Here is a 12,571-nt window from a genome sequence, read left to right on the forward strand (position 1 = left end):
CCCTGACAGTCTTCTGTCAGCATTTCTTCTGTCAGCATCCTTAAGCCTTAGCCCAGCATGTAAGCTGTATTAGGAAAAACTGGGTGGTATAAGTGACAATTTCAATGCTCAAAGAAATTGCTGAAGTCCTAGGCAGGATACAACTCAAATTGAAAAGGCCAAATTCATTAAATATCTTAATAGGGCTTTTAATAAGAAATGTTTATCTTTTGATATCATTGCTTTAAAATTACAATAAATTGTGTCATATTTTACCTCTTGGGTATCTTCAAGTCTATCTTTTTTGGTCTTTTCTATAAAATTCTTAAAAAATGATGTAGCATCACTTGGAAACACACAAATGTTTAGTTTGTCATATACCCTGGAAAGGAATGGAAAGAGTGCTGTAGAGAAACAAAAAAAAACCATGATGAAATTGCAAATTTAAGCTTTTCACAGTTATTTTATTCACCAGTAACAAACTTTAAATAATTTAAGTGAAATATTAAAAAACAACAGAATAACTGTGGTAGAAATTAGTATAATTATAAAATATAGTAAGTATATCTCACCTAAATTAACTGAATTTTAAATAGAAATGCACAGATGAGAATTCAGCTCCAGGAATATTCAGTGTGAAATTTTATGAAATATTTAACAGATAATTATTACCAGTTCTTCACAGGCATTTCTAACACTTACAAAACTAGGAGAATGTGGAGAATTGAATCTGAAAGCTTCTATTGCCCTGTTATTTAAAATCAGAATAAATTTTGCAATGAAATCCTATGTAGAAATGTGACTTAATGCCCGGGCTCAGTCTAGACCCCCTCCCTGGGCACCAGCCACTCGAGGGAAGACCTGCACAATTTGGCCCCAGGTTCTGGCCACCGGGCAGGTTCCCTTCTACTCCCACCCTTACTGGGAAGGCTCCCCTTCTTCAAGACCCCCAGTAGACCCTGCAATCTCCACACCCTGCCCCCACACCAATCATCGCCCGAGACCCCAGCCACTTCCTGAGACTTAGAGACCTGCCCCTAGCTCCCATCCTGCCCCGAACTTCACATCTGGACAAGAGCTGAATGCCTGGGCTCAGCCTAGATTCCATCCCTGGTCACCAGCCACTCTGAAGAAGACTTGCCCAACTTGGCCCCCCTGGGCAGGTTCCCTTCTAACCCTACCAGGAAGGCTCAGAAGACCCTGCAATCTCCACACTCTGCTCCCACGCCCATCATCTCCCAAGACCCCAGCCACTTCCTGAGACTTAGAGACCAGCCCCCAGTTCCCATCCTGCTCTGACTTCCCTTCTGGACAAGAGTGACCATCCTGCCCTGGACTTCCTGTTTGGACAAGAGCTCCCGTCCTGCCCTGGACTTCCCATCTGGACAAGAGAGAGTGACTTCCTGAATCTGTCAGCTCTGTCTGGACCAACTGCACTGATAAGATCAAGAATGAACCACAAGGAGATGGGCAGACATCAAGGCAAAAGTACATACAGCAAAATGAAGAGCAATACAACATCACCAGAACCTAGCCCTCCTCCAACATCTTGACTTGAACATCAAAAATTGGAAGAAGCAGAAGCAAACAGCTTTATGAATAACATCATGAAGAAGGTAGAGGCTTATATAGAGGAAAAGACAAACAAAAAATGCGAAGAACACTATAAAAAACTAGAAGAAAGGACAAATAAAGCAGAAGAAAACAATAAAGCCCTGGAAGAAAACAATAAATCCCTGAAAGAAAATCATGAAACAGATGAAGGAAACAGTCTAAGACCTGAAAAGGGAAATAGAAAAAATGAAGAAGAAACAAACAGAGGGAATGCTGGAAATAAAAAATCTGAGTAAATGATTGGGAACTTCAGATGCAAGTATAACCAACAGAATGCAAGAGATGGAAGAGGGGATCTCTAGTGTTGAAGATATGGTAGAAGAAATAGACTCATCAGTCAAAGAAAATACTAAAGCTAACAAAGTCATGACCCAAATGTCCAAGAAATTTGGGACACCATGAAAAGACCAAACCTACGAATTATAGGGATAGAAGAAGGAGAAGAATACCAACTCAAAGGCACAGAAAATACAATCAACAAGATCATAGAAGAAAACTTTCCCAACTTAAAGAAGGAAATGCCTATGAAGATACAAGAAGCCTATAGAATACCAAACAGACTAGACCCCAAAAAAGAGTCCCATCGGCACATAATAATTAAATAACTAAACGTACAGAATAAAGAAAGAATATTAAGAGCAGCTAAGGAAAAAGGCCAAGTGACTAATGAAGGCAAACCCATCAGAATAATACTTGATTTCCCAATGGAGACTTTGAAATACTGAAGTACCTGACAGATGTAATGCAGACACTAAGAGACCACAGATGCCAGCCTAGACTAATATAACCAGCAAAACTTACAATCATGATAGATGGATTAAACAGACATTCCAAGACAAGACCAGACTTAAAAAAATACTTATACATAAACCCAGCCCTACAGAAAGCATGAGAAGGAAAATTCCATCCTAAGGAAGTCAGATACACCCTCGAAAACACAGGCAATAGATAAAGCCACAGCAGTAAACCCCAAAGAAGAGAAGTACATACACACTACCACCACAAGAAAACAGGAATGAACAATCACTGGTAATTAATATCCCTTAATATCACCTATAAAAAACATAGGCTTACGGAATGGATATGAAAGCAGGACCCATCTTTCTGCTGCATACAAGAAACACATCTCAAATTCAAAGACAGACACTACCTAAGAATAAAAGGCTGGGAAAAGACTTTCCAATCAAATGGTCTTAAGAAACAAGCAGGGGTAGCCATCCTGATATCCAACAAAATAGACTTCAAAATAAAATCAATCAAAAGAGATCAAGAAGGGCATTACATCCTCATCACAGGAAAGATCCACCAAGATGAAGTTTCAATTCTGAACATTTATGCCCCAAACACAAGGGCACCCACATATGTAAAAGAAACATTACTAAAGCTTAAACCACATATAAAACCCCACACATTAATAGTGGGAGATCTCAACACCCCACTTTCACCACTGGACAGATTTCCCAAATTGAAACTTAACAGAGAAATAAAGGACTTAACTGATGTTATGACTCCAGTGGACTTAATCAATATCTACAGAACATTCCATCCTAACAAAAAAGAATATACCTTCTTCTCAGCACCCCATGGAAGCTTCTCTAAAATCAACTACATACTTGGCCACAAAGCAAATCTCAACACATACAAAACAATTGGAATAACCTCCTGGGTTCTATCAGACCACCATGGTTCAAAGTTAGATTTCAACAACAACAAAAACTACAGAAAACCTACAATCTCATGGAAACTGAATAATGCTCAACTGTATCACCAATGGGTTAAGGAAGAAATAAAGAAAGAAATTAAAGACTTCCTAGTGATCAATAAAAATGAAGACACCACATACCTAAACTTATGGGACACTATGAAAAAAGTGCTAAGAGGGAAATTCATAGCACTTAATGCCCACAAAAAGAAGTTGGAGAATTCTCACACTAGTGATTTAACAGCACACCTGAGAGCTCTAGAACAAGAAGAAGCAAAGTCTCCCAGGAAGAATAGATGCCAGGAAATTATCAAAGTGAGAGCTGAAATCAATAAAACAGAAACAAAAAGAACAATACAAAAAATTAATGAAACAAAGAGCTGGTTCTTTTAGAATATCAACAAGATAGACAAGCCGTTATCCAAACTAACCAAAAGGCAGAGAGAGAGAGCATCCAAATTAATAAAATCAGAAATGAAAAGGGGGACATAACAACAGACAGTGAGGAAATCCAGAGAATTATCAGGTCATACTTCAAAAACCTCTACTCCACAAAAATGGAAAATCTAAAAGTATTAGATAATTTTCTGGATAGGTACCACATACCTAAGTTAAATCAAGACCAGATAAACTATTTAAATAGTCCAATAACCCCTAAGTAAATAGAAACAGTCATTAAAAGTCTCCAAACCCAAAAAAGCCCAGGACACATGGTTTCAGTGCAGAATTCTAACAGATCCTCAAAGAAGAGTTAATACCAATACTCTCTAAATTGTTCCACACAATAGAAGCAGAAGGAACATTACCAAACCCCTTCTATGAGGCTACAATTACCCTGATTCCTAAACCAAACAAGGATACAACAAAGAAAGAGAACTACAGACCGATCTCCCTCATGAACATTGATGCAAAAATACTCAATAAAATTCTGCCAAAGACTCCAAGAACACATCAAAACAATTTTCACCATGATCAAGTAGGCTTCATCCCAGGGATGCAAGGGTGGTTCAAAATATGGAAGTCTGTCAATGTAATACACCATATAAACAAACTCAAAGAAAAAAACCACATGATCATGTCACTAGATGCAGAAAAGGCATTTGACAAAATCCAACATCCCTTCATGATAAAGGTCTTGGAGCGATCAGGAATACAGGGAACATACCTAAACATAATAAATGCAATTTATAGCAAGCCAACAGCCAACATCAAATTAAATGGAGAGGAACTCAAAGCAATTCAACTAAAATCAGGAATGAGGCAAGGATGTCCAAACTCCCCATACTTATTCAATATAGTACTTGAAGTTCTAGCCAGAGCAATAACACAACATAAGGAGATTAAGGGAATACAAATTAGAAAGGAAGAAGTCAAGCTTTCCCTATTTGCAGATGACATGATAGTATACTTGAGTGACCCCAAAGATTCAACCAGGGAAATGATACAGCTTATAAACACCTTCAGCAACATATCGGGATACAAGATTAACTAAAAAAAAAATCAGTAGCCCTCCTATATACAATTAACAAAGAAGCTGAGAAAGAATTGAGAGATACATCACCCTTTAAAATAGTCACAAATGACATAAAATACCATGGGGTAACACTAACCAAGCAAGTGAAGCACCTATATGACAAGACCTTTAAGTCCCTAAAAAAAGAAATTGAAGAAGATGTCAGAAAATGGAAAGATCCCCAATGCTCATGGATAGGCAGGAACAACATAGTAAAAATGGCAATTTTACCAAAAGCAATCTACAGATTCAATGCAATACCCATCAAAATACCAACACAATTCTTCACAGACCTGGAAAGAATAATCTCAACTTCATATGGAAAAACAAAAAACACAGGATAGCCAAAAGAATCCTGTACAATAAAACAACCTCTGGAGGCATCACGATTCCAAACTTCAAGCTCTACTATACAGCTATAGTCATAAAAGCAGCTTGGTACTGGCATAAAAACTGACATGTGGACCAATGGAATTGAATTGAAGACCCTGACATTAATCCACACACCTATGAACATATAATTTTTGACAAAGAAGCCAAAAGTGTACAATGGAAAAAAGAAAGCATCTTCAACAAATGGTGCTGGCATAACTGTATATCAATGTGTAGAAGGATGCAAATAGATCCATATCTACCACCATACACAAAACTTAAGTCCAAGTAGATCAAAGACCTCAACATAAATCCAGCTACTCTGAGCATGCTAGAAGAGAAAGTAGGAAGTAGTCTTGAGCACATTGCCATAGGAGATCACTTCCTAAATATAACACCAGTAGCTCAGACACTGAGAGAAACAATGAATCAATGGGTCCTCTTGGAACTGAGAAGCTTTTGTAGAGCTAAGGATAAGGTCAACAAGATAAAGTGACAGCCTACAGAATGGGAAAAGATCTTCACCAACCCCACATCTGACAGAGGACTGATATCCAGAATATATGAGGAACTCAAGAAATTAGAAATCAAATTGCCCAACAGTCCAATTAAGAAATGGACTATAGAACTAAAGAGAGAATTCTCAACAGAGGAAATTCAAATGGCTGAATGAAATTTAATGAATTGCTCAATAACCCTAATTATCAGGGAAATGCAAATCAAAACTACTCTGAGATTTCACCTTACACCTGTCAGAATGGCTAAGATCAAAAACACTGAAGACACCTTATGCTGGAGAGGATGTGGAACTAGGGGAAATCTTCTTCACTGCTGGTAGAACTGCAAGCTTGTACAACCACTTTGAAAATCAATATGGTGCTTTCTTAGAAAATTGGGAATCAATCTCCCCCAAGATCCAGCTATAGCACTCTTGGGCATATACCCAAGGAATGCTCAATCATACCACAAGGGCACTTGCTCAGCTATGTGCATATCAGCATTGTTTGTAGTAGCCAGAATTTGGAAACAACCTAGATGCCCTTCAACTGAAGAATGGATAAATAAAATGTGGTACATATACACAATGGAATACTACTCGGCAGAGAAAAACAAAGGCATCATGAGGTTTGCAGTCAAATGGATGGATCTAGAAAAAAATCATCCTGAGTGTGGTAACCCAGACTCCGAAAGACAAACATGGTATGTACTCACTCATAGGAGCATACTAGATGTGGAACAAGGATGACTAGACTGCTACTCACATCACCAGGGAGGCTACCTGGAAAACAGGACCCCAAGAAAGACACGGGGATCACCCAAAAACGGAGAAGTGGATGAGATCTACATGAACAGCCTGGACATGAGTGGGGGTAATGAATAGTGAGGGCCAAGGGAGAGATAGCTTGGGGGAGCAGGAGATCCCAGCTGGATGAAGAACAGAGAGGGAAAACAAGGAATAGGAGATCATGGTAAATGAAGACCACATGAGAATATGAAGAAATAAAGTGCTAGAGTGGCCCACAGAAATCCACAAAGATACCTCCACAATAGACTGCTGGCAATGGTCAAGAGACAGCCCGAACTGACCTACTCTGATGAAAGAATGGCCAAACACCTTAACTGTTGTGCTAGAAACCCCATTCAACGACTGAGGAAACTGGATGCAGAGATCCACGGCTAGGCCCCGGAAGACCACCAGGAGTCCAATTAGAGAGAAACAGGAGGGTTTATATTAGCGAGAATTGTTGAGACCAAGGTTGGATAAAGCACAGGGACAAATAGCCAAATGAATGGAAACACATTAACTATGAACCAATGACTGAGGGGCCCCCATCTGGATCAGGCCCTCTGAATAATTGAGACAGTTGATTGGCTTGATCTGTTTGGGAGGCATCCAGGCAGTGGGATTGGGTCCTGTGCTCATTGCATGAGTTGGCTGTTTGAAACCTGGGGCTTATGCAGGGATGCTTGGCTCAGCCTGGGTAGAGGGGACTGGATCTGCCTGGACTGAGTCTATGAGGTTGATCTCAATCCTAGGGGAGTCTTTGCCTTGGAGTAGATGGGAATGAGGGGTGGCCTTGGGGGGAAGGGAAGGGGGAGAACAAGGGAATCCATGGCTGATATGTAGAAGTAAATTATATTGTAAAATAAAATTTAAAAAAAAAGAAATGTGACTTAAAAATACCAAAGAGATTTTATCAGCAAAACTCTTACCAACTGAATGCAGAAACATGAAAGAAATTCTGTTATTTGCTACTCAATGAGGCATAACACAAAATAAATTCAAATCACACAAGCAATCAGAGATGGTGTGTTTTGAAAAAATTCAGGGATAATCACGATATCCTTTCCTATTTTTTTTCTTCAAAACAGGGTTTCTCTGTGTAGCTTTGTGCTTTTCCTGGAACTCACCTTGTAGACCAGGCTGACCTTGAACTCACAGAGATCTGCCTACCTCTGCCTCCCGAGTGCTGGTATTAAAAGCGTGTACCACCACCAATCAGCATCCTTTCCCAATTAATGTCTAATAAAATTGGGATCAGCAGTGATTTCCCTTAACTTTATGAGAACTGTCAATAGAACCTAAGAGTTAACATAGAAATTGAGGCAGTATATTTTTTCCATCGCTCTTGGAAAAAAGGCAATGATAATTTGCTCATGCTATCATTATTTCTGTGCAGTAACTAGAACAAAAATGCAGGTGCATTACATCTTTCATGTCACCGCATCAATACACAAAAATACATGATTATAATCATGTGGTCTGGTGGCTGAGTCAGAGAAACACAAATCTGAAAGGAGACTTGATTATTAGATAGAGTCTCTTTAAAAATTAAGAAAATTTGATGTGTTGGTGACTAAAGGTATAGGCTTATACATGCTAGCCAGTCACCATGCCATGAATCTCCATCTTTAGCTTCTGGACTTGAGGTAGAATCTTGACTGAATGCCATGTAGGGCAAGAATTGATATCTTCCAGCCTCTACTGCTCTACTGAAGGGATTTTAAATATTTCTCAACACTCTAGACAGTCATATTGCTTTACTTTAGTGTTCTTATATCTAATGCAACAAACAAGGCCAATGATTAGCAAGAAAACATTTTTTTTTACAAAATCATCAAAACATAAATAATCATGGTGAAATCACTGCACATTTGTCCATTTTCCCCTATCACAATCATGGGGGATGGTCCAGGAAGAAACTGATGGTGAAACTCAACATGAAGAATATTCTGGAGTAGGGCTTTTGGGGAGAACAGTACAGAAGGTCTCCCAGTAGTGAGATAACCCAATATTCTGGACATTGAGGTTTTAATTATCCTATAGCTCCACTCCATTGTCCTTTCCCTCTAAAGCTATTCCTTATTTATATAATACCCAAGGTCAGTGAAGGTAGGCAGCCCAGTTTCTCAATATTCAATCTTATGTCATTTCATATTTTTAGAAACCTTTTCATATATCTCTAATTCCATCTTGGTAACATAGACTTTCCTGGTTTAAAGGACATCTGCGGCTCAATTTCCTGACAGATGGGACTGTTTTACATATGACTGCACAATCTTACCTCTTTTTTTCCAGTTTATCTTTAACCCAAAATCCAAAATCTTCCTGCATCCCCTTTTTACTCCACCATGATGTTTTTTCTGCCCCTCTATGTCCTACTTTGCAACACTCTATTAATCTCTAGTCCAATCATGACTTATTTTCCCCCTTTATTCATACTTATACCTACAATAGCTAATGTGTCAGTATAGAGAGAATGGAGTCTGCCTTTTCTTCCTAAAATAGTTAGCCCTTAAAGAGTGACTAATGAACGTTTTGAAGTCAACTGCTATTCTTTTTCATAGAGGGTTTGCTGATTGTTGATAACTATTTTTGAAAACCTACCATAGAATCATGGGGAGTGGGGTGTGGTGGGGAAGAGCTCGGAGCCCTGAACATAAGCCTTACAGAAGAAAACATCACCTCAACCCTACTACAGCCCAGTCTTTCCTGAAAACTAAAAAATCTCTCTATATAGAAGGTGACCTGAATTAAAAAAAATAACAAAATGTAGCCATTGATGTAACCACAGATGGACATTTCTTAGTTGTAAGGCATAAGTAACATGAAAAACTACATCAACTTTCCTTCAATCACAGAGTAACCACAAATAAAAGGAATGTACAAAACACAGGATAAGAAATCAAAGTGACTATAAATTATGTTTAAAGAATTCAATAAACACATGCCTATCTCCTGAATTAATCCCAAGAAAACATGAAAAGCTGAAAGAAATATGAAAATTGAATCAGGATATTCAGATGAAATTTGATAAAGAGATAGATATACAACAGCAATGAATGTTTCATTAAGTGTGAGGAGCCTAGTCCCATCTTTTCCTGGGTACTATTGAGGAGAAAAGGATAAGAAATATTAGGTAGGAAGAGAGACCATGCTAATGAGAAGAAAAACAGAAACACAGAATAGTTTTGGGAGACCTGGATCAATACTCAATGACCTCTTCTATCTCTTCAAAAGGTCTCTTTAAAACAATGTCAACAAGCAGTGCAAAAGACCCCCCTCCTTTTTAGATCAAAGCATACCTCACAGTCAAGTGCAGACCCTTACAAACACACGGTAACATGCCTGTGGTTAAGCCATCACCTTATGCAGCCCTGTCTGGTAAAGCAAGCTCGGACCTCACTAGGAAACCTCTGTGGGCCTCCACAATTAAGTCAAATACAAATTTTGGTGGAAAGCATCAGAGATAGAGCGGATCATATAGAAGATAGAAGGTGAAGGTATGAAGACAAGACAGAGTATTAAGATCATTCAGTCATGATTAGTGATCTATTTCTTAAACAGTTGGATGGAACATGTAAGTTTTGGGGAGATAAGAAAAAGGTCTATGTTTTTTAGGATAGAACAATGATGAGAATTCTATGTCAAATGCATAGAAAATATTCTCAATAAAATCATAGGACAGAAGTTCCCAGACTTCTGTTGAAAGAAGGAAAAAAAATGTCCATCAAGATCCAAAATGGATAGAGTATAACACAGGTAAGAAGGCCAGAGAAGAAACTTCCCATTTCATATTATAGATATACAGTGAATATGCAGAATAAAGAAAGTGTACTGGAAAGTGTGAGAGGAAGGATGAAGTCACAAATGGAGACAGGACCATGAGCACATCTCCTGTATTTTCAATGGAAAAAATATCAGGATGTCTTGAAAAGTTGTAGTCCATGTTTAGAAAATAAGAGCTGCTGAACAATGTAAATGTGTATATGAAAAACACTATTTATTACAATCAAGACAGAAAAGCTGTCCCTGTTTATGTCATTCTAAAGAATTTCTCACAATGAAGTCTGCTTGCATTACATAATATAAAGATCAGTTTGTACTGAAGTAAAAAAAAATAAATAAAGCCAAGAGGCTAGATGAAGAAATGATGCTAACACCGCTGTTCAGAAAAGAGGGCCAACACAATGCCACGAAGTAGAAAATCAATAAAGTGTCAGGAATTCAAACATAACTTTCAATAAGAAGTCTGAATATTAACACTCTATATTCCTTTATAAATGGACACAGACTGAGGCTGAAGATAGTGATATATGCTTTAATCTCAGTACTCAAGAGTCAGATCCAGGCAGATCACTATGAGATTCAGACAAGTCTCGTATACATAACCAGTTCTAGTCCAGCTAGGAGTACATGGAGCCTGTCTTTTAATAAATAGATAAGCAAATAATCCACAATCATATTTGATAAACAATCATAATGCTTTACCCTGACCCAAGAAATGTACCCAACACCAAATATCAACATAGGAAAAATCATGCATCACTTTTCCAATATCACACTAAAGCTAGTCCCAAGGATGTAGAAGATCATTTTATATACATTAAAGGAACTATCCACTCACAAGACATTGCAAATCTAAATTTATTTGCATCAATATGTGCACTCAATTTCATAAAACAAATGCTAATAGATACAATGTTACAGAACAAATTCTGCAACATAATAGTGAGTGACATCTACACTGACTCTTAAAATAAATATACTACCCATAAGAAAATAGAGAAACTTTAAAAGTAGATAATAGTAATTTAACTTCAATTCAAGTTTCATTCTAGAGATGTTGAATAATTCAATATATGTAAATGTATAATTATAAATCATGGCATTAATGGCTTAAAGACAGAAATCACATAATCATCTCATGCCTATCAAAGAAGTACAAAAGTATGTGGCAATGATGGATTACAACATGTGAAATGAAAATTCAGATGGGGATAAAAGAAACGTCATACAGGAGTGAAAGCAAAATGACAGAGATAATAATTGTGTATGGATATGCTATGAGGGACCTCTTTATTTTGTATGGTATATAAAATAATTCTAAGATCTTAATGTATTTGAAAACAGACTATATACCTGAAGAAAAAGCCAATGGATTGAAAGAGTCAAATATATAAAGCTTTCTGGTGTTTTTCACAAAGGGATCCTGGGGGTTGTTGAGAGAATCCACTTTCACTCCAAATAAGGTACTAGTGGTCACATCCATACTGTAGGCCCCAAAGATGCTGAGTAGAGAAACAGGCAAGTTCATATGTTACTCATACAACCTCTGAGCTATGTGTCAACTTGTCTGCATTATCATCAATACAGCATGATTTTACTACTGTGGTGTCTTCAGAACTCAATATGATTTTACTACCCATACCATTTCCAAAACCTTCTCCCTCTTCAGTTGGATGAAAGAGAGGCAGAAAAATTTATTTCCTGTTGATATTTTTTAAACCCTCAGTAAATCCTGACCATTTAGACTGTTGAAAGTTACAGCTATAATACTCTAGGCAAACCAATGTCCTCTGATGTAGCACATATATCCTCTACCCACATTTCTTTATCCCCATGTCTTCAGATTTACTAAATTTTCCTTTCATTCTAAACTATATAACTAGTCTTCTAAAACATACAGGATGACAACAGGCAACCTAATTTTGTCTCGTGTACACAATGGAGAGACTCTCAAAAGGTATTGTGGCAACTGTTCCTTAATGTGTGGTTCACAGCAGGATAACTTCATGCCTCTCCCTTACTCTTAATCCAGAATAATTTTAGCTACCTGTCAGGCAGAGGGAAGTCTCCAAATGGGGCACAGTGTCCCCAGCGAATGCATGCACCACTACTCACTCTTTTGTTGTAACATTCTTGCCCTTCTCTACTTCCTGACTTATGTTTTTCACCAGCAAGTCTCCATATTCTTGGATGATGTGGAACATCTATGCACAAAACACAACACAGTCTAATGGTAAATGGCAATATCTGAGTCCCAAAATAACAAGTCTTTGAAGTTATAAAATGATCATCATATTTTTAAAAGTACTATATAAGATAA

At 37.8% G+C, this 12,571-nt stretch overlaps 1 protein-coding gene across 4 annotated transcripts in view; it reads right to left on the minus strand.

The window, feature by feature from the left end:
* The window catches only part of LOC114687273 (cytochrome P450 3A13-like), a 52,581-nt gene that overhangs the window by 16,174 nt on the left and 23,836 nt on the right, over window positions 1-12,571 (minus strand). For all 4 annotated transcript variants that reach the window (XM_028861962.2, XM_037198469.1, XM_037198468.1 and 1 more), the window contains 3 exons: window positions 12,367-12,455; window positions 11,605-11,753; window positions 256-383 (listed from right to left, as the gene is read on the minus strand). In XM_028861962.2, the coding sequence (XP_028717795.1) occupies window positions 256-383; window positions 11,605-11,753; window positions 12,367-12,455 (366 nt within the window). The remainder of the gene's footprint in view (window positions 1-255; window positions 384-11,604; window positions 11,754-12,366; window positions 12,456-12,571) is intronic.

The sequence above is a fragment of the Peromyscus leucopus genome, chromosome 23 (assembly GCF_004664715.2).
Source record: "Peromyscus leucopus breed LL Stock chromosome 23, UCI_PerLeu_2.1, whole genome shotgun sequence".
NCBI lineage: Eukaryota > Metazoa > Chordata > Mammalia > Rodentia > Cricetidae > Peromyscus > Peromyscus leucopus.